This window comes from Dreissena polymorpha, chromosome 9 (genome assembly GCF_020536995.1).
Source record: "Dreissena polymorpha isolate Duluth1 chromosome 9, UMN_Dpol_1.0, whole genome shotgun sequence".
Classification (NCBI taxonomy): Eukaryota; Metazoa; Mollusca; class Bivalvia; order Myida; family Dreissenidae; genus Dreissena; species Dreissena polymorpha.
In genome coordinates this window covers 36,857,172-36,881,073 of record NC_068363.1, presented here as the reverse complement: position 1 = coordinate 36,881,073, position 23,902 = coordinate 36,857,172, and the positions used below count along the sequence as shown (strand labels likewise).

Genomic DNA, 23,902 nt, shown 5'->3' with positions numbered 1-23,902 from the left:
CGGAATGGCCCATGTTCAAACTTGTCCTAGAGATCATTTAGATAAAACGTGTGAACAAGTTTGGTGAGGATTAGATGAAAATTACTTGAATTAGAGAGCGGACAACATGATGACGTTTAAAAAACACTAAGATACCCCATGACCTAGTTTTTACCCAGCATGACCCATATTAAAACTTTACCTAGACATCATCTAGATACAATTTTTGACCAAGTTTGGTAAAGATTGGATGAAAACTACTTAAATTAGACAGCGGACAACATTGTGATGTTTAAAACGCACTAAGTGACCCCGTGACCTTGTTTTGGTCCAGGCATGACCCATATTCAAACTTGCCCTAGACATAATCAAGATACAACTTCTGACCAATTTTGGTGAAGATTGGATAAAAACTACTTAAATTAGAGAGCAGACAACATGGTGAGGTTTAAAACACACTAATTGACCCCGTGGACCTAGTTTTTGACCCGGAATGGCCCATGTTCGAACTTGACCTACACATTATCTAATTACAACTTCTGACCAAGTGTGGTGAAGATATGATTTAAACTACTTGAAATAGAGAGCGGACACCATGCCCAATGTGTTAAACATACTAAGTGACCCTGTGACCTAGTTTTTGATCTGGCATGGCCCATGTTCGAACTTGGCCTTCAGATCAGCTATATAAAACTTCTGACCAAGTTTGGTGAAGATCGGATGAAAACTACTTGAATAAGAGAGAGGACACCATGCTGAATGTTAAAAAACGCACTAAGTGACCCCATGACCTAGTTTTTGGTGACCCGGTAAGGCCCATGTTCGAACTTGGCCTAGACATCATGTAGATACAACTTCTGACCAAGTTTGGTGAAGATAACTACTTGAATTAGAGAGCGGACACTTAATACGGACCAAGAGACAGACCGACCGACAAGTTCATTCCAATATACCCCCCTAAACTTTGTTTGTGGGTGTATAATAAGCCTTGCCGTTATATTATTCTAAGCCTTGCCTCATATATTACAAAAAGATCAGACAGTTACCTGTTATTCTCTCTCTCTCTCTTTATATATGTACATATATAGGCTAGAATTTCTTTAACATACAAAAACATGTATTAAAGATGAATTAATTTGTTTGTATCGTTAATTTTGAAGCATGATGAATACAGTGGAAACCTGATGGCTAGAACTACCATTTGGCTAGAACTCTTCTCGAAGAACTGATTTTTTATTGCTATATATTCATTTATTATATGGTATTTGTTTGATTGTTTGTGTAACTACATAAGTATATTCGAAACCGATTGCAGTGTTCTGCCGTGGATGCGCCCTTGCATCATTGGCGCAAAAAAAGAGATTTGTCCCCAACCGTTTTGCGTATATGGGTCCGCGGGCGCACAAGAATTAGGCATAAAAACTTATCAATTCAATTTGTAAGTTGGTAAAGAAATTGAGTGAATGCGTAACTAGAACAAATTATTTCATTGGACATGATGTCATTTTGCAGCCAATGGTTAATTTTAGTGAACTGAAGGTCAATAGTAGTCATCTTGCTGGTCATGACCAATGTCCTAATGAACTTTCCTGATACCAGGCCTAAGTGTTCTTGAGTTATCATCTGGAAAATATTTTACTGTTTCGAGTCACTGTGACCTTGACCTTTGACCTAGTGACCTGAAAATCAATAGGGGTCATCTGGCGGTCATGACCAAAATGTTCCCATGAACTTTCCTGATCCTAGGCTTAAGCATTCTTGAGTTATCATCCGGAAACCATTTTACTGTTTCAATTCACTGAGACCTTTACCTTTGACCTCGTGACCTGAAAATCAATAGGGGTCATCTGCTAGTCATGATCAATGTACCTATCAACATTCCTGATCCCAGGCCTAAGTGTTCTTGAGTTATCATCTGGAATCCATTTGGTGGACGGACCGACCGACTGATTGACCGACATGTGCAAAACAATATACCCCCTCTTCTTCAAAGGGTTGCATAATAAATATTATATAAGCTACATCTGGAACTAATACTGACAGTGACAAATATAAGTGTAACAAGTAAATTTGTTGAATTGATATCCCCAGCCATTATACTTCTGGACACAAAAGTATTCTGGACGGATAAACAAGGCCAATGTGCATCATCCTCTTATCCATATGTATACTCATACCAAGTTTCAATGAAATCCGTCAAAGCACTTCCAATATATGTCTTCGGACACACAAAGCATGTTTTCAAGATACAAAGGGCCATAACTCCGTTATTATCCGATGGTGTACAATGCCATTTGGGGTGCATCATCCTCTTATCCATATATATACTCATACCAAGTTTCAATAAAATCTGTCAAAGCACTTTCAAGATAAGGCTCTGGACACACAAAAAAAGCATTTTTTCAAGATACAAAGGGCCATAACTCCGTTATTATCCGATGGTGTTCAATGCCATTTGGCGTGCATCATCCTCTTATCCATATATATACTAGTACAAAGTTTCAATGAAATCCGGCAAAGCACTTCCAAGATATGGCTACGGACACAAAAGTGCCGGACAGACGGACGGAAGGACGGACGGACAACGCCAAAACAATATCCCTCCGCCTATGGCGGGGGATAATAAATTCATCCAATGGGCATTCTTCATATGTACCACCTGACCGTCCAATATATTCCGGTATTGGATCCAAAAAGTCTGTATTTTTTCCATACTGGACAGTTGAGTTCAAGTGCACTAAGCAATTGTTTTACAGTCTTCGAAATTAGCTTTGAAAAGTTACATGCCAGTCGGGCCAGTTACTTAAGAATTTTTACATGCCCAACATATTTTTTACATGCCCAAACTTTTTTAACCAAAATTATAACAAATCACAACATTTTAACACTTACATGCTACACATAGTAAAGCAGAACATTGTTTTCAAAAGTAGTGAATACAATTACATCTAATCAGTCACTAGAATTAAGACGGTCGATCGTTACACCAGTGCTCTTGAAAAGAGCGTTCTCTGGTGTCCTCGTACCATTTCTTGGCTTCCTTTTTCTCTAAATCATTGTCAATTTTCTATTTTATAAGTGCTTTATCGGGCTTAGCCCCATCAACATACCTAAGATACTGCATAGCCTCTATGTCGACAATGACATTTGTTTACATTGACAAAAACGGAAGCGTATTACTTGATTGAAATGATCGATTCAAAAAGCATCTTCTCGATTAATGTCTAGAGAAACCGTCGATAAGAACCGAATGTGACCGAACTGCATCGGTCAAAAACAATAACGATGACATGTGCAAGCAGGTGCATGTTGTTAAACCAATGGAATTTCATTGTTTTACAACTTACGGCAAGGTGTTTGTTAGCAAAAAATTATCTGCAAATATCAAGAACCGCTTACGATTTTTTTTATAAACTGTCAATTGGCTTCAATAATTTACATGCCCGGCGGGCCACAAACGTGAATTTTTGTATGTGCCCGGCAGTAATTTTACTCGCCACGGGCGATCGGGCGTGTGCTAATTTCGAAGACTGGTTTTATAACGATAAAAGCCGTTACCGAGAAAAAGTATCCGATTGTACAATAATTGAATCACACAGGCGCTTGTCTTGAAAAGAGCATAGATGCAATAAAAGAGCGTCTGTTTACTGGGTAGCGTTTTGTTAATGTATTCGTTAAATATATAAATACAATAAATGTATGCATTTGAACCCAATTCTAAGTAAAATGCAATTGCTAATCCACACATTTCTCATGAATATATTTAATAAGTTTCACAGGTTATCGTGCAGCAAATAACGATTATACATGCATATTGCAGCATTAAAATCAAACAATGAGCTTAATTAAGAAAGGGATATAGAATAAAAAGCTTATTAGACGTTTAAATTGTACAATACGTGATATATTTGGACTCGCACACATTTTGAAGTCATATTGGGCTCGTCTAATATGACTTCAAACTGTGTGCCTGTCCGAATATATCTCCGTATTGTACAGTGAAACGTCTAATAACCTATAATTATTGTGGTATGCATGTACACATACAGGCAAAGGATCTGTCATCAAATAGCAGGGTGCTGCATATTTAACCTTTTACCACTTAGATATGTATTTTTATGCATTTGTTGTCCCTGAGAAAGTTACATTGAGACCTTTCTTACTAGATCCAAGTTTTAAAGTATTCATCTCAAAACCTAAGATACTGATGAGCAGCAATCAGCACAAAACCTGAACAGACTGCCTGTTACTCACAGACTGTTCTGGTTTCATTCTGCTTGCACATAGCTATTTTCACTTTGCTTCTAAGTGGGAAAGGGTTAATTTTGAGAAATCCAATGTTATACGATGTTTCTGATAATGAGTATTGATTTTATGCTTTTTGTGGTTTATAGAGCAATATCAGCGAATTAAAACTGATAATTCACTCTTTCAAACAGTGAAAATTAAGAGTGAAAATCATTGATAATTTTCACTGTTTTACTGTTTAATAACGTTGTTTTTTTTGTCATAATGTCAGTGTTATCATAATTCTCCAGTTTAAATACAAAAACAAGGGACAAAATTGTCACAAAACCAGGTTTTCATTGTGAAAAAAAATCTGATAAAGGGAGACAACTCAAACTGAACTTTTGAAATGAACAAAGAAAATTAACCCCCTTTGTAAGTTTGTTTTAAAATAAATCTATTTTTAGTCGTAGACCTTGACATTGGAGATATGCACATGAATTTATTTTTTTGACCTTTGACCATGAAGGATGACCTTGACCTTTCACCACTAAAAATGTGCAGCTTCATAAGATACACATGCATGGTAAATATCAAGTTGCTATCTTCAATATTGCAAAAGTTATGAGCAACGTTAAAGTTTTCGGACGGACACACGGACGGACGGACGGACCGTCAAAATTTGTGTGCGTATGGAAAGGCATTGTCAATATACACATGCATACCAAATATGAAGGTTATATCTCAAGGGACATAGAAGTTAAGAGCATTTTTCGAAACCTAAACGCAGATTTTGAAACCTAAACGCAGACCCCTACTTCAAGGTCAAGGTCACAGGGGTCAAAATTGTTGTGCGTATGGAAAGGCCTTGTCCATATACACATGCATACCAAATATGAAGGTTATATCTCAAGGGACATTTATGGCCATTTTTGACCTTTGAACTCAAAGTGTGACCTTGACCTTGGAGATATCGACGTAATTATTTTGCGCGACACACCGTCCAATGATGGTGAACAAATGTGCCAAATGATTTTAAAATCTGACAATGAACGACATAGTTATGGCTCGGACAAGCTCATTTATGGCCATTTTTGACCTTTGAACTCAAAGTGTGACCTTGACCTTGGAGATATCGACGTAATTATTTCGCGCGACACACCGTACAATGATGGTGAACAAATGTGCCAAATGATTTTAAAATCTGACAATGAACGACATAGTTATGGCCCGGACAAGCTTGTTCCGCCAGCCCGCCAGCCAGCCAGCCAGCCCGCCAGCCAGCCAGCCAGCCAGCCAGCCAGCCAGCCCGCCCGCATTCGCCAATCTAATAACCAGTTTTTTCCTTCGGAAAACCTGGTTAATAATCATATGTAAGCATAAAACTAAAGGAAATTGCTTTTGGATTCATTGGAAAATGATTTTAATACACTTGAGATCATAGAAAAAAAAATTTGCTATGATCACTCGTGAATTAAAATTGATATTCAGCCAAATCCAACAAATATCCTCTATATAATATATCTTCTCTTTTTTTAACAACTTAATTTGATGCATATTTATGAAAGGCCAGGATCACAAACAAATTCTGTTAGCATGTAATTCTGTCTTTCCTCTACACTTCTTTCAAATGGCATAAACCCCTAGTATGACTCTTGACAGTTTAATTTTCTTTCGCTTGATATTTTACAACCAGTGCCTTTTCGTTTGGTATAAAAAGCACAATAAATCATCAAATTTGGAACAAAAAACCATTACTAATATGATTATAAATAACACTGAACAAATTGTTTATAAGTGCAGGGTATATATATATATATATGTTGAACTGCTTTTTAAAATGTATATAATAAGTGCTTGGGAATTGAATTGCTGTGTAATAAACTAAACATACCAATTATTGAGTTTTTTTTAAAAGTTTGGCATATTTTGGGGGAAATTTTTTGGTCTGATTTTGGAGAAGAAATGTTACTTTTGAGAAAAATCCTCATTTTACTTTTTGCAATTGAGAAACAACCAGTAAAGAGACTGTTATTTTGGAGGAAAAATATCACTGCTTGAAACAGTTGTAGAAACTCTTCTCAACAGACCTGTATGTCCATGACTTTGGATGTAGTCCCCGCTCGATGGCAGCGTTCTCAGCTGGCAGACCAAACGCATCAAACCCCATGGGATGTATCACCTAAACATACACAACAAATAAGCTATCCACAGGGAAAACACGGATATATGCATTTGTGTAAAGTGTCTTCCCAGATTAGCCTGTTCAACAATTTTTGTCTTAACTTTAGTGTCTTTTAGAAGAGACTTTCAACTAAAAATTCTATAAAAGAAGAAAGTATTGTCCCTGATTACACAGGCTAATCAGGGATGACACTTTCCGCCTAAACTGGGTTTTGCTAAGAAGAGACTATCTTTACAGGAAAAATACAATTAAAGTGAAAAGTGTCGTCCCTGATAGGCCTGTGCACACTGCACAGGCTAATCTGGGACAACGCTATGCACATGAATCAAACCCTCTGTTCACAGAGCATGGTCCATTATAATTTATGATTTTGTTGAGTGGTATATTAATTAATTAAAGGCTAAGTTTAACATAGAGACATTATGTTTTTATAGAAAGTATCCTTATATTGCATAAGGTAATGTCAATTTAAATGTTCAGACCTGAGATACACTACACATGTAAACATTAGCTCATAGCAAAACAGAATGGGTCACCTCATGTCCAAGCATCCTGTGATATCGCGCCATCATATCGCTGATGGTGTAGACACGCACATGACCCATGTGGAGCTTTCCACTCGGGTATGGAAACATGGACAACACATAGAACTTCTCCTTGTTACCCTGGCAACAATAAAGAAGAATATTGTGATATTGCCTCTTTGAACCATGATTTTTTTCCCTCTTTATAAAGTACCGGAAAACAGCACTTTCCGAATATGGAAAACAAGAAACCGTCAGAGACAGGTGATGCTCCCCAAAGGTTTTTTTGTGTCACAATATTGCACTATATATTCAGATAAAAGGAAATGTCTTGAGGGCACAGTAGTTGGGGGGACAAGAATTTTTTTTTAGAAAATTTCAAAGGGCCATAACTCTGTGAAAAATCATCCGACCAGAACCCGCTGATAATATGCACATCTCCTCTTCGTAGTGAAGCTTCCCATAAAGTTTCATCGAATTCCGGTCATTAGTTGCTGAGAAATAGCCCGGACAAGAATTGCACTATATGTACAGTTAATGGAAAATTAAAAGGGCCATAACTCTGTGAAAAATCATCCGACCAGAACCCGCTGATAATATGCACATCTCCTCTTGGTAGTGAAGCTTCCCAAATTGTTTCATTGAATTCCGGTCATTAGTTGCTGAGAAATAGCCCAGACAAGAATTGCCCTATATGTACAGTTAATGAAAAATTACAAAGGGCCATAACTCTGTGAAAAATCATCCGACCAGAACCCGCTGATAATATGCACATCTCCTCTTGGTAGTGAAGCTTCCCATATTGTTTCATTGAATTCCGGTCATTAGTTGCTGAGAAATAGCCCGGACAAGAATTGCACTTTATGTACAGTTAATGAAAAATTTCAAAGGGCCATAACTCTGTGAAAAATCATCCGACCAGAACCTGCTGATAATATGCACATCTCCTCTTGATAGTGAAGCTTCCCATAAAGTTTCATTGAATTCTCGTCATTAATTGCTGAGAAATAGCCCAGACAAAAATTGTGCACAGACGGATGGACACACGGACGGACAGACAGACGAAGCGGCGACTATATGCTCCCCCCCCCCAAATTTTTGGGGGAGCATAAAAACTAAAAATTTCCCAATTGCTGTCCACAAAAATCCCAATTGAAAATTCCCCCCCCACCCCAAAAAAAAAATTAATAAATTTTTATTTACATTTTTATATTTTTATTGACAACTTGACAACACTTAGCTATCAATGTTTAAGTATTTGTTAGTAACAAATAAAATACACCAATTTCCCAATCTGGAGACTTCACAATGTGAATTTTCCAAATTCAATTTTTTTCGCGCTATTTTTTCCCATCTGACTGGTACCATTACTTTTCCCAATAGGGAAAATAAAATCGCGGTTACATCAGAGAACTTCTCCATGTTTCCATAGAAACAATAAAGAAGAACATTGTGATTTTGACCCTTGGATACGGAAACATGGACAACATGTATTACTTCTCCCTGTTACCCTAGCAATGATAACCGATGTCCCCATGAACTTTCCTGATCCTAACCCTAAGCATTTATGAGTTATCATCAGGATACCATTTTACTGTTTCAAGTCACTGTGACCTTGACCTTTGACCTACATGTAGTGACCTGAAAATCAATAGGGGTCATCTGCCAGTCATTATCAATGTACCTATGAAGTTTCATGATTCTAGGCATAAGCGTTCTTGAGTTATCACCTGGAAGCCATTATACTGTTTCGAGTCACTGTGACCTTGACCTAGTGACCTGAAAATTAATAGGGATCATCTGCCAGTCATGATCAATGTACCTATGAAGTTTCATGATCCTAGGCGTTAGCGTTCTTGAGTTATCATCCGGAAACCATTTTACAGTTTCGCGTCACTGTGACCTTGACCTTTGACCTAGTGACCGGAAAATCAATAGGGGTCATCTGCCAGTCATGATCAATGTACCTTCATGATCCTAGGCCTAAGCGTTCTTGAGTTATTATCCGGAAACCATTTGGTGGACGGACCGACCGACAGACCGATATGTACAAAACAATACACCCCCTCTTCTTTGAAGGGGTCATAAAAAGTAAACACAATTATGACAACTTAGCAAAACAAGAGCACCGCCTTGCGGGTGCAGACCGCTCATCTATTTTCTTTTTTAAGGTGAAGGGACTCTCATTTTCAAATTTTCAATCACAAAGGAGGGAGGGGTGGAGTGAAGAGGGGTGTATAGTGTGGGGGTGTGGACATTTATTACATTATTTTCCAAAAATGCGAAAAAAAATGAAAGAACAAAACAAAAAAAACATGGGGGTGGGGGGAGGTGGGGGATTCTTGGGTGCGATGGTTGGACGGTATTTCAAACATAAAATAATAAAAATAAATATTTGTGTTTTTTAACCGTTAAAAAAAAGAAATTTGGGGGGGGGGGGGGTATAGTGTGAGGGTGTGGTGGTCATTTGTGAGATGATCTTTAAAAAAAAAAAATTAGGGGGGGGGGATTCGGGTGGGGGGAGAGGGGGGGTGGAATTCTTGGGTGCGAAGGATGACAGTATTTCAAACATAAAATAAAAAAATAAATATATGTGTTTTTTAACCGTTTCAAAAAAATTAATTTGGGGGTGGGTGGGGTGGGGATGGGTATAGTGTGAGGGTGTGGTGGTCATTTGTGAGATGATCTAAAAAAAAATAAAAAAATAGGAGGGGGATTCGGGGGGGGGGGGGAGGGGGGAGGGCACGGGGGATGGTTTGGGTGGAGTCTATTGTGGTATGTCAGGTAAGAGTAGTTTTGTCAAAGTATCAATCAAATCTAATCATAAATAAAGAAGTTATGGCAATTTTAGCAAATTTAATAATTTGACCTTGAGAGTCAAGGTCATTCAAAGGTCAAGGTAAAATTCAACTTGCCAGGTACAGTAACCTCATGATAGCATGAAAGTATTTGAAGTTTGAAAGCAATAGCCTTGATAGTTAAGAAGTAAAGTGGATCGAAACACAAAATTTAACCATATATTCAAAGTTACTAAGTCAAAAAAGGGCCATAATTCCGTAAAAATGACAACCAGAGTTATGCAACTTGTCCTTTTACTGTACCCTTATGATAGTTTGCGAGTGTTCCAAGTATGAAAGCAATATCTATGATACTTTAGGGGTAAAGTTGACCAAAACACAAAACTTAACCAAATTTTCAATTTTCTAAGTATAAAGGGCCCATAATTCCGTCCAAATGCCAGTCAGAGTTACATAACTTTGCCCGCACAGTCCCCTTATGATAGTTAATAAGTGTTGCAAGTATGAAAGCAATAGCTTTGATACTGTAGGAATAAAGTGGACCTAAACACAAAACTTAACCAAATTTTCAATTTTCTAAGTATAAAAAGGGCACATAATTCTGTCAAAATGCCAGTCAGAGTTACATTACTTTGCCTGCCCAGTACCCTCATGATAGTAAGTAAGTGTACCAAGTTTGAATGCAATGGCATTGATACTTTCTGAGAAAAGTGGACCTAAACGCAAAACTTAACCAAAATTTTCAATTTTCTAAGTATAAAAAGGGCACATAATTCTGTCAAATTGCACGCCAGAGTTATCTAACTTTGCCTGCCCAGTCCTCTCATGATAGTAAGTAAGTGTACCAAGTTTGAATGCAATAGCATTGATACTTTCTGAGAAAAGTGGACCTAAACGCAAAACTTAACCGGACGCCAACGCGGACGCAGACGCCAACGCCGATGCCAAGGTGATGACAATAGCTCATAATTTTTTTTCAAAAATTAGATGAGCTAAAAATTATATTTTCAAATACATACTACAACAGTATGTACCTGTAAACATGGTACTACAACTGGGAACTAATGGCTGCATCTTGTGAGTCAATATTAAAAACTCACTTTATCTTTTGATCTTGTATTTCCATCTATCTCTTGCAATTGATGTTTCCATGCTGCTTCTATAGCAAGCATTGACTCTCTCCTTAACTGTGATTCCTAAATAATAAAAAACATAAGATGACAGAAATAGTTGAAACATAACAAATTATGTGTTTTAACAATGAGATATTCCATTATTTTCATTCATTATGTCCTAAACATTTGACATGTGGGACAAAATAAGTGTTTCTTTTAAGTACTTTATAGGCCTAGGGAATTAAAAATTAATTGTAAAAAGGTAGTTCTAGCATTCCATTTATTCCTTTCCTGCTCAGAAGCAAAGTGAACATTGCTATATGGAGCCAGCAGTGAACATTGCTATATGGAGCCAGCATAAAATGTGAACATTCCTATATGGAGCCAGCATAAAATGATGTTTGCTGCTATATGGAGCCAGCATAAAATGATGTTTGCTGCTATATGGAGCCAGCATAAAATTATGTTTGCTGCTATATGGAGCCAGCATAAAATGATGTTTGGTAGCAAAGTGAACATTGCTATATGGAGCCAGCATAAAATGATGTTTGCTGCTCATCAACATTGCTATATGGAGCCAGCATCAAATGATGTTTGCTGCTCATCAACATTGCTATATGGAGCCAGCATCAAATGATGTTTGCTGCTCATCAACATTGCTATATGGAGCCAGCATCAAATGATGTTTGCTGCTCATCAACATTGCTATATGGAGCCAGCATCAAATGATGTTTGCTGCTCATCAACATTGCTATATGGAGCCAGCATCATATGATATTTGCTGCTCATCAACATTGCTATATGGAGCCAGCCTAAAATGATGTTTGCTGCTCATCAGCATTGCTATATGGAGCCAGCATAAAATGATGCTTGCTGCTCATCAGTATCATACGGTAGTGAACATTGCTATATAGAGTCAGCATAAAATGATGTATGCTGCTCATCAGTATCATACGGTAGTGAACATTGCTATATGGAGTCAGCATAAAATGATGTTTGCTGCTCATCAGTATCATAGGGTTGAAACTGAAGCCTTTAAAACTTCTAGTAAGAAAGGTCTTAAATTAAATTTGATTTGCTTAGGGACTAAAACAATGTAAAAGTACTTTTTGGACCAGTTAATTGGACACAGACATCACATCCTAGGACTACTCCAATTCTTCTCAAGACTTTTATCAGCATAATTTTGTATCGATAAGACTGTGAAACCAAACTTACTCATATTACACTAACTTTTAGAGAATTTCATGAGTGCTCTCAGCCACGAAATTAAACAAGCATTCAAGTCTGAGGTCTTTTAACAGATAACCGTTAATATTTTTTTTTTAATTTAACATGAAACTAATACAAATTTTCAGAATCCAAAAGAAATTGTCACATAAAATGAACGACTCTACAGAATTCATAGTGCCAGACCCTGGCCAGTAAAAAAAAGGGTATCAACCAATTCGTAATTTATCTTGATTTTCATAAGCATAACAAGTGTAATTAATAGTAGGTCAGAATCATGGCCAAAAATTATAAACTTATAACATAACTATACAAAATCACCAATACTTTACCCATTTTCCAGTTGTTTCATACAGTGAGGTTAGACCACGATAATGTTGGAGCTGCCGAAATGTATGCCGTAGCACACACCAAGTGAGAGAAGGCTTCCCAAACATTTCCACTTGTTAACTGCAGTAAACATTAGTCTTTTCTTCCAGACAATATAACTGATCACTGGCAATCATTTAAGAATTGAATTGCATTTTTCTGCATTTCATAGGTATATGAACTGTCGGGAAAATTACGCCTAATTTGCATAAATGCTGACAGCGTTTAATTATGCATAAATTAGGTGTATTTTTCCCGACAGTTCAAACATCGATGAAATGCAGAAAAATGCTATTCAATTCTTATAATTACAACACAAAATGATCTTAAAGCTGAAATTCTATCATGGTAAGAGTCATATAAGTCATCTTTAATCTAGCGTATGAATCTATTTTCAGTTTTGGTTTCATCTCCATCAAACAGGTATATTGTTGAAGTTTGCGCTAAAAAAAACAACGTCATTTTGCTATTGACCAATAAAAAACGCCATTTAGTTTCGCGCAAAACATGATGTCATTTTGGCAACTTGTTGATGTCATTTTGGCAACTTGTTTATGACCAGAAAGTAGCGCCATGAATATTCATGTTTAAATTTGCATACCAAGTGGGTTCATCAGAAAATGAAAAACCGGTCACGTAAACAAATTGTCCAATCAGAATTCATATGAAAGTGACAGAAGTTGTAATTATAATAATAACTTATATACTTAATTAAAATTACATGACATGAAAATAGTAATCCAGGTCAAAACCAAAGGGCTGTTATTAAAGTGTCAGCTAGTTTTTTGTGGCTAAAAATATTTGTTCTGGATCAATTTTTTTACATAGTGATAGATACTTTAGGCACAAATTAAAATGACCAAGTTCAAATATAATTTGCAACAACCTTTGTTGTCCCCAAAACTCAAATCTGGTATCATACGATTACCTCAAATCGAGCGTAGCCTAATTTCAATCACTTTGTTTACACGAAGAACCTGGCTCTCACAAAGCAACACACGCATGTGCCCCCAGTATCGCGGTTGAAGGGGTCCAAAGATCCCGACCACGATATATCCAGCGCGCGATAAAAATTGTCAGGTTATGTGCGCATGTATATGTATGCATTAGCATCATTTGGCAATCTCAAAACACGCTATTTACCTACCTTATTAAAATATGTGTTATATCCATATGTTTTTCATTGGTATTACACAAAACATTATTCCATGTGAGTATTTTCAAATGCGTATAATTAAATTTGTAATCCGAAAAACATTGCCGAGTTTTATTGTTCAGAAAAGCATGCACAAATTAGACCCATGTACAAAATGACGTCATTCATTCTCATGAAAAGCATGGGTATTAATAGTAGTGCATTTTGACAAACTGAGGGATTATTACCTCTAAATTAAAAGCAAGTAGTTTACACTGTATCTAACGTACACAGATTGTTGAGATAGGTCATTATTGACTTGTGACATTTACAGTTATAATTGTATACACCATCATGACTTGTGTGCACTGGTGTGTTTCGGCAGTTCAAAGCAAATTCAATAGAGAATGGTAACACCCGAAATGACCTGTGATGTTTGGCAAAAGGGGCTATTGTTTCTCGCAGTACACAGGTGTTAAAGTGATGTACAATGTAAGCAAACAATCTGGTCAAAACTGGATTATGAATGTTGGATTTAAGTGGGGGAAAAAAGGGAAAAATACTAACTTGAAACGGATTTTAATTCATCACATTCTCAGATTAAAACATGTTATTTAGGGATTATGCTAGTCAGATTTTTGGGAGCCATAGCCGATTTGCGGTATATTGGACAACGCGATATAACGGACCGTGATATATTGGAGTTGCAGTGTATACTCCATCCTGATTGGATGCTCAAGAGAAGATTCACCGATAAAACAGAAACTGATAAAATAGTTAAATTACTGTTTTAGTTTGTGAATCTAATTTGTAAAGTTTTGTTGACCTTATGCCAATTGCAATTGAGTACTATAGCGTTGCGGATATGACATCTCGATATTAGGTAAACGATGCGTGCATAACCAGTATACATTTGTCTTTTCCTTTACTTCTAAAAATTTCTTAACCAGCTGATATGCAAGCTATTAGACAGTTAAAAATGATTTTGAATCGATCCCCAGCATTGGTTAAAGTTTATGTAACGTGATCTGGAATACCTGTCCTTGATTCCAAACTAGTGTTGTGAGTGGACTAGGAAATTCGATGTTTACTTATTGATGAATGGAATTATTCCAACATTTGAAACTTGTGTAAGATAGCGGACATAAATCCGCTTCCAAAGAGGTATAACACTAGCAAATTGGTGTAAATTAGGATTTGTTAACGGCGTTTGTTTTATTAGTGATTCGGAACTCCTGTCCTGATTGTATCAATAACACATGTTCTAGGTCTAAATTTGCTGTAATGCTAATATTAACAATGCCTATATGAGAAGTAGCCAACAATTGTGTTATTTTATTACTGGAATTACATCATGCATTGGATTGATTAACTTTAATACGCCAGTTGAAGTGCAAGAAGTGATTGCCATCAGTGTTAGTTTTATTGTCTAAAGGCTGACAGGTCGCGAAATACCATTGCATTTACGTAAAAACACCACAACTACCAATATTTTATTAAACCATTAATTCGAATGGTAACATTATTGATTAAAGTTTATATTTAAGCAATGTCAATTACATTTAGCATTTCAGTAAGATGTTATATTCAAATATATGTAACAACTTCTTACATGGTAATTTAGCCTTCACCAATACGGTTCGTCCCATTTATTCCTTACCAATACGGATCATCCCAAGTCTGCAGATGCGTTCCGAAAACATGAAACTGTCCAAGAGCGAGCATTTCGTACTTTAATTTGCATAAACAAGACTACTTACACAAAATTATGCTGGGTTGTTTGAACATTTTATTTGATAAGTTATTTGGATAGCCGTTTGATTGATTGAATAGCTCTTAGATTGAATGTATGTTTGAGTGGATATGTTCTAGATATGGCTGGTTCCCTTTTATATTCTGCAGTGTATGTAACTTGAAAATGTATAGAATTAAATTGCGGGTTATTTTGTTGAAAAGCCGGACGCCCTGTGGCATTCTGTTTGAAAGATGGCTAATTAAAAAATACAAGTTGGTTAAATAGCTTGAGAAACAAATGGTCGGCCGAAGTTGTTAGTTGGGGCCGTCCATAAAGTATGTCACGCTCCAGGCGGGGGGGGGGGGGGGGGGGGGGGGGGGGGGGGGGGGGGGGAGGGGTGTAAGAAAGAGTGACAGGAGGGGGTGGGTCAGACCAAGTGTGATGTCACACATTTATTTAAAAACAAATCTAATTTACGTATTATTTCATTAGTGGAATTTAAAAATAATTTTCAAAAAAATTGTGAAACATTTGAATTAGTAAATGCCAACGTAAGACGAATTGCGTATCTCCTGAATGTGTTGTTCGAATTTTTAGTAGGCACCTTGGCACAACCTTCACGCAGATATCATTAGTAAATGACGAAATAATTTATTGGACTGTTCTATATTTTAGATAGTTAAGGGTCGAAAGAAATTCTAAATTATAATTTCGTTTTTATTAGAGGTTTACACATGGATTAATATTCATTGGTGCCAGTCGTAACTATGGATGAACACTTCACTTCACCATGCATGGATGATGTCCACAGTGAACTATTTTGAATTAAACATGTTATTCGATGAAAAACTGTGGCAACTGTTGATAATTAAATATTCTAGTATGTATTAAAGTCATTTTAATAATGTGAAAGTTCTTTTTTTTTAAGAGTAAATTTAGATTAAATTGAAATAGGTATCAATTAAAAAAATGTTGGAAAATGTGAGTTTGTGACGTACTTTAGGGGGGGGGGGGGGGTCCAAGATTCTGTGACAGTTTGTGACAAGGGGGGGGGGGGATGGGGGTATTAAAATGGTCAAAAAAGCCTGACATACTTTATGGACGGCCCCTTGTACATTCTGCAGCATATGTTCTTGGAATGTCTATTTGAATGACTAGCTGATATGACTTAATATGACTTAATAGCAATATTTGAGGCATATGACAGATGAGGCCGGCGAAATTTACTACACCATTTTGCAATTATTTTGACACCTGTTTGCCTCTCTCGGTCTTGGGCATGTTGTATCACTTCGTTTTGCTCATGTCCTAATTTGCCATTTTGTTACTGAATTATCTAGAAAAAAAACTGCAATCAAATACTTAAAATACTTACTGTATGGTGTGCAATACCATAACTGTTACACTTTGGCACAAACTGAAAAAATATACCGCATCAATTAATTATTAATTTTACACAAAACTGGAAACTCGATCTACACTTTACGTGTCAGTTGCTAGATGTATATGCTATGTGCTGTTGAAGCAGTTACTTCACATTTGACTTATAATGCAAGGAAGTTTGCAAATGCGCAATGCCTCCATTTAAAAAGTATAAGCAAGTGCTACGTTGCGCACTCAAGTTTAGAGAGTATTTTTTAAGAAACCGCAGTTTATTGTGTGTTTTTTGCGGACGGCGAGAGTGACGGGCGGGGTAAATCTAAGGTTATATATGGTAAAACACCGACAGGGGAATACAATCATAGGTCTGTGTGCGTACGTGCGTGCGCGTGCGTGCGTGTGTGTTAACCGTCTCTCTGACTCAATATCAGCATGGGTTTGTTAATGTTAACAAAATTCGGATATTACCTTGCTGACGATAAAATTTATTTTGCAGTGTTAAAAAATGTAATGTCGTCCTCATATGCACCTTGTATTAAATCAAATCGTTGAAGGCAACACAGTTGTTCGCTATTGCATTAACAAATGACAGTGTAATATTGCACTTTGGTGTAAACCCCACTTCGGTCTTCACAACCAATGTGCGTTGAAATTGTACATACATATGGTGAAACGAAACGCACTTTGGGTGTGCCTAGTAACTCCTTATTTCGTCTGTTCCATAATCATTATCATAGTCGTTGTTGTCATAATCATCGCCGTTGTCATAATTATAAAGAAGGATAATGTATCACCTTTTGATTATCACTAAGAACAAACATAAAACACAATGAACGGTATTCTAAACCACTGGTCTACAGCAAAGTGCGTCCTAAAGCAGGCAGGGTCCCAGATTTGATAGGATTTAAAAAATAAGTATTATATTATGAAAATTACTATCATTTTCTTTTATATTTTGATTAAAGTGTATATGTTTAGTTTCATAATAAAAAAATAATAACCTAAATTAAAAAAAACAAGAGGCCCATGAGGGCCTGAATCGCTCTAATGCTATAAACACTTTGCAAGTTTGGAAAGAATAAGATGGCAACTGTGTACTATTTCGAGTCACTGTGAAATTGACCTTTGATCCGGTGACCTGAAAATCAATAGGATTCGAGTCCTCATTAATATAAAGACGCTGAAAAAGTTTGAAAAGAATCGGATGAAAACTGTGGACTTTATCGGACAAACAAGAAAAAGTAACCATTTTACTTTTTCTTGTCACTGTGACCTTGACCTTTGACCTAGTGACATGAAAATCAATAGGGGTCATCAGCAAGTCATGATCAATATACCTATGAAGTTTCATGATCCTAGTCCTAAGCATTCTTGAGTTAACATCTGGAAACCATTTTACTATTTCGAGTCACTGTGACCTTGACCTTTGACCCAGTGACCTGAAAATCTATAGGGTTTGAGTCCTCATTAATATAAAGACACTGAACAAGTTTGAAAAGAATCGGATGAAAACTGTGGACTTTAACGGATAAACAAGAAAAGTCTAACGCACGCACGCACACACAGACACCATGCCATCCCATAAGCTCTTCTGCCTTTGGCAGTAGAGCTAAAAAGTACAAATAACAACGGTAGAATTACTGTACCACGTGGCTTGACTATTATTACGTGGTTGGTTATGAAGGCGCAGATTTGATGGACAGCTTTGCTGGTTCCAGTCAAATCTCTGAGCGGGGTTGTATATCATATTGCAAAATTTAAAGTATAGCTTGCAAAAAGTGTGTTGATGATATACATCTGCTTCATGTTGTTTTTTCATCGGACGTCTTTAAGGTTTTCTACTACCCTATATTTCAATTTATCTGTATTTTATATAATATGTAAGTTAATTATGGATCGATGACATAAGTTTTAAACGTATATACAATGATATCTTGTTTGAACGCAACAATTTCATTAACACCTTACTCCTCTGTATGTAAACCTTTTCATACAATGTAAACAATTAATTCAACATTTAACAAAATACAACAAAATTGATAGGCATTTTATTGTTTTATTTTATTGTGTTTTGGTCTTTTTAATTCTTCATTGTTTTTCGGTCTGTTTAATTCGTGTCATCTTCTTTGCCTACCCTACTTACAGGTCGATCTCCACCCATGCCCTCGATTGCCCTTTTATGCTGGTTGTAATCAAGAGCACCAGACAGAATTCTGCCGGCTTACGTCCATCAGTAATAGAATAATATATGCACACCAATTTACATCACATTCATAGGAGTATAGTTCAGCGTATTTGTCGTCCAAAATAGAACGATCGTGCAAGAATTAATCACACTAAGCGTTCATTGATGATGTTGCTTAAATGAATTATTACGCTTGTATAATACCCGTGCAGCTCGATTCCGACTCTGCACACAGCCATAGCATAAGACTGTAACTTACAGGGATATACAAGTGCAAGTAGTGGTTGATGTGTTTGATATCTTCTGGCGGGTTTGAAGAACAACCCGTTAGAAACGACAAGTATTTCCCCAAAATTGACAAAAGTGCGCCATAACGACAATTACAACAGTTATGGCCCGTTCTTCGTTCGGGCGTATTGTCGAGTTGGTGACCTTCACACCCGCCACCAAGAAGCGCGATATTGTAGAAAACAACCATCATAATAGTCCATCAAAACATTTTGTCATAGGAAACGAAACCATTAAGTTTACTCAAACCATGTCAATGTTGCTTTAATAAATAATTGTACAGTTGACAGTCTCCCACAGTCTCCCTGATGACCAGTCATCACTTACATTCATCTAGTCAGTCATTTAATCCATTATAACAACTAACCTGTTACGCACGACCGATCACCAATTTGCCTTTTATATTTTGTATACGACGCGACGGTCGGATTGTTTATGTGAAATAAATATATTTAACCAGGTTTTCCGAAGGAAAAAACTGGTTATTAGATTGGCGAATGCGGGCGGGCTGGCTGGCTGGCTGGCTGGCGGGCTGGCTGGCTGGCTGGCGGGCTGGCGGGCTGGCGGGCTGGCGGAACAAGCTTGTCCGGGCCATAACTATGTCGTTCATTGTCAGATTTTAAAATCATTTGGCACATTTGTTCACCATCATTGGACGGTGTGTCGCGCGAAATAATTACGTCGATATCTCCAAGGTCAAGGTCACACTTTGAGTTCAAAGGTCAAAAATGGCCATAAATGAGCTTGTCCTGGCCATAACTATGTCATTCATTGTGAGATTTTAAAATCATTTGGCACATTTGTTCACCATCATAGGACGGTGTGTCGCACGAAAGAATCACGTCAATATCTCCAATGTCAAGGTCGCCACGACTAAAAATAGATTTAAAAAAAAAAACTTACAAAGGGGGTTAATTTTGTTTGTTCATTTAAAAGTTCAGTTTGAGTTTTCTCCCTTTATCAGATTTTTTTTCACAATGAAAACCAGGTTTTCCGAAGGAAAAAACTGGTTATTAGATTGGCGAATGCGGGCGGGCTGGCTGGCTGGCTGGCTGGCGGGCTGGCTGGCTGGCTGGCGGGCTGGCGGGCTGGCGGAACAAGCTTGTCCGGGCCATAACTATGTCGTTCATTGTCAGATTTTAAAATCATTTGGCACATTTGTTCACCATCATTGGACGGTGTGTCGCGCGAAATAATTACGTCGATATCTCCAAGGTCAAGGTCACACTTTGAGTTCAAAGGTCAAAAATGGCCATAAATGAGCTTGTCCTGGCCATAACTATGTCATTCATTGTGAGATTTTAAAATCATTTGGCACATTTGTTCACCATCATGGGACGGTGTGTCGCACGAAAGAATCACGTCAATATCTCCAATGTCAAGGTCGCCACGACTAAAAATAGATTTAAAAAAAAAAACTTACAAAGGGGGTTAATTTTGTTTGTTCATTTAAAAGTTCAGTTTGAGTTTTCTCCCTTTATCAGATTTTTTTTCACAATGAAAACCTGGTTTTGTGACAATTTTGTCCCTTGTTGATATATATAACTGCTTTCTGGTTAGTGCATTTATTGTATTTCCTATTATTGTTTATGCAAAATATTATAATTATCATTATGCGCGTTAATATCTGATTGCATTTGCCATTTATATTTTGTATACGACGGTCGAATTGTTGATGTGAAATAAATATCTTTGATATACATGTATATCACTGCTTTCAGTTATCACTCATCAGCAATTTAGAATCCACTACGACATAAATACATGCCGACTGAGCTACGTCGACACATTCAATTGTGCATCTTACATGTTCGTATTAATTGATTAATCCAAACCACATGTCATACCGAAAATCTGTGTTTGAAGTGAAAGGCTTTGTGAATTCCGACAATCTGTGATATGTTACTAACAATTTTGAAAAGAAACACGTGGACAAATCGGCAAAATGCTCAGCAGTCGTAGATTACATAGTACTATATAGACATTCTATAACACGAGTGTGTGGAATTTGGCACGCACGTGAGCGCCCCTGATTCATTTGTAGTAGTAATACCTGCTAAACACAATTATGTTATCTCTAACATCGTTGCACGATTACGTATTTCTGCGTGGGAACTACGTTCGCAGCCACAGATGTGTTCCAAGAATTCCGCGAATAGATGTTGCATGACAATCCAGAGAGCTGTTCTCATTGATTGTTATTGCAGACTAGGTTGTTTTCGTCATCTCAGAGATCTAGGACACGATGAAGGTTAGGTCACAATATACCAAAAGATTTCCTATACAAATTCAATGTAAAAGCAATAACTTTAACAAAAAATAAAGTCAAACTTTTGCGCGTACACATCCCCAAAACCATACGTTTTCTTAAAGAGCATTCCAAGCCGCAATGATTTAAACAATAAAAAAATAGGTCAGCCAGTATATAAGAAAGAACTCAATGCGAATCAGCGGTCACTGTTTTATGGTCATCTTTTACCGGCATCTCTCCAGTTGATGATGGTTTCCCGCCAACTGTCAAAGTCTCATGTAGTCTCCAACCTAAAAGCAAAACAGTGAATTTGTAGTATACAACAATGTTTTCCCTACCACATGAACACAGAAATATTCAAAAATAAAGTCATGGCAAGTGCCCGTACAGAGAATTGTGTCTTCAAATAAATGAAGATTTTGGTTTTCGAGGACCAAAAGTATTTAGTATATTGTAACCTGAATTCACGGTCAACGCTCTCCGGGTCAAGGCGTTCTTTGGAAGCTTGCATGTGACAAACCTCAGTAAAACGTTTATTTGCAGAGTAACCTGAGCATATAGTTGACATAGGAGACGCTTAGGATACCGTGATGTCCGTCGTCCATCAGTGCGTGCGTGAGATTCGGGCGCTAGCTTTTTCTTCAAATTCATCTTATGAATCTTTTTACAGATTTTAAGGTTCATGTAGAGGCTTCATTTTGAAAAATGTGGGACCTCTCGCATTGAACTCAAATTTGACTAAAGGAAGAGTGCCACATTGAAAATGTATTCCTTTAAACTGCTACCAATTTTATACATCAACGTATCATAACATCCACAAAATCAATCAAAATACAAAGCGATTTTAACACTCAAATATACATTATTTTCAAAAATCTGAATCATGTTTATTCCACGTATTTCGGCGGAAAATTATATAACTAGTGAATGATATCGACATTGACGAGGGCAAGTTACGCTTAAATAGTAAAAAAAGTTTACATATCTAGAAATATCAAAACTCGAACACATGTCATTTCATCACCATGGGGGCAGCCATTTTTAAATTAATAAAATAGAAAGAAACATGTTAAAAACTCATTCATCGCCTAATTGACATTCCAAACGGTTGACGAAGACAAGTGCATTGGATTGTAATCTTTCTGTTGATGTTTGCAAACTGCACGATCAGACCTCATAAACACTCAAAAGAATAACTATGTAAGAAGCATTTCACCAATGTTTACAATCGTTGTCGAATCACATGTACTTTATTATTGCGCATAAAATAGTACGCTTACAGACTGACAGAAAGATCGATACGTAACTCCGTTCAATTCATCACGATATACTATTCTATTGATAATATATAATAATACATCGCTTTAACAATCTAAAAGTAGAAATAATTCTTTTAAACGGAGATTTTAATAACGAAAGTGAAAACAACGGAAGTTGGATGGATATTCTGTGAGATGCACTTCGGCTCCAGAAAAACAATACAAATAAACTAAAAAAAGACGTGTTGGGGACAATTTTCAGCTGGAAAATATTTGAAATAGGGTAAGTGATGATATCTCTACGTGGTCATTTCTGTTATTTAGTGCGATTTCTTGCTGATTAATGTTAATAGTTGTTTTACTAGTTGCCACCCAACTGTCAAAATAAGTACACATGTATGTGTTTTCTCAGGTATATGTATACACATACCCGTTTTTCTCACCACTGCACGTGGTTTCGACCGATTTGATTTGCACGTTTTTCTACGGATCACAGCGATGGCCACGCTTTCAAAATGGGTAGATGGAATCGAAATATAAAATCAATCGTTTTGCCAATTTCTTTATATTCCTTTACAATTTTATATGTCGTCTGCAATATATTTCAATTTGAGACTTTTTAAAATTTGCAATTTGGTTGAGAGGTAAATAACAAAATTGTTAAGCCTTTTAAATAGAATTGTGACTCTTATTATCCACCATACCTGGATTTTTAAAAAGTAGGTACCTTTTAGTTATTTTAAGAACTTTGTTTAGGATATTTATCCAAAAAAGGCAGTTGAATAAAAACCCATTTGTTGTTTTATGACAATAATTTTTTGTGAAATGTTGCTAACTTGACCTTGTATATGTAAATAGCTTTGTATTTATTCAACTTAAGGTAGTGCATATCCTTCCTAACTTTAGATTGAGATTTTGTAAATTAGTGTAAAAATGTATTGGTTTTAAACTAAAATATGAAAAAAGCACACCAATATTGAATGTCAAAAATGTGTTTATGTTATTCTATCCGTCTTTAGCTTTAAAATGATGTTTATTTTGACCATATTGTACCACAGTCAATGAAGAAAAACCAAAGCGAAGTTTTAATGAATTTTACCCCCCCCCCCATGAACCTTAAGGAAGGTTCATGTAGAGACTTCATTTTGAAAAATGAGGGACCCCTCGCATTGAACTCAAATTTGACTAAAGGAAGAGTGCCACATTGAAAATGTATAAATATATGCTTTAAAGGATGTTTTT

General features: G+C 36.7%; 1 protein-coding gene across 8 annotated transcripts in view; it reads right to left on the bottom strand.

The window, feature by feature from the left end:
* LOC127844725 (leucine--tRNA ligase, mitochondrial-like) overlaps positions 1 to 21,691 on the bottom strand; it is a 77,348-nt gene extending 55,657 nt beyond the window's left edge. For 2 of the 8 annotated variants that reach the window (XM_052375163.1, XM_052375165.1), the window contains exon 1: positions 15,175 to 15,195. Coding sequence is in view for 5 of the 8 variants with exons in the window: in XM_052375158.1 (XP_052231118.1) it covers positions 6,297 to 6,388; positions 6,928 to 7,056; positions 10,814 to 10,909; positions 12,391 to 12,495 (422 nt within the window). In the remaining 3 variants the exon portion in view is untranslated. Of the gene's footprint in view, positions 1 to 6,296; positions 6,389 to 6,927; positions 7,057 to 10,813; positions 10,910 to 12,390; positions 12,509 to 13,574; positions 13,597 to 15,174; positions 15,330 to 21,203; positions 21,523 to 21,629 lie in introns of those variants that run through there. The other 6 variants (XM_052375158.1, XM_052375159.1, XM_052375157.1 and 3 more) reach the window with 6 other exon arrangements.
* Between the last annotated feature and the right edge of the window lie 2,211 nt (positions 21,692 to 23,902).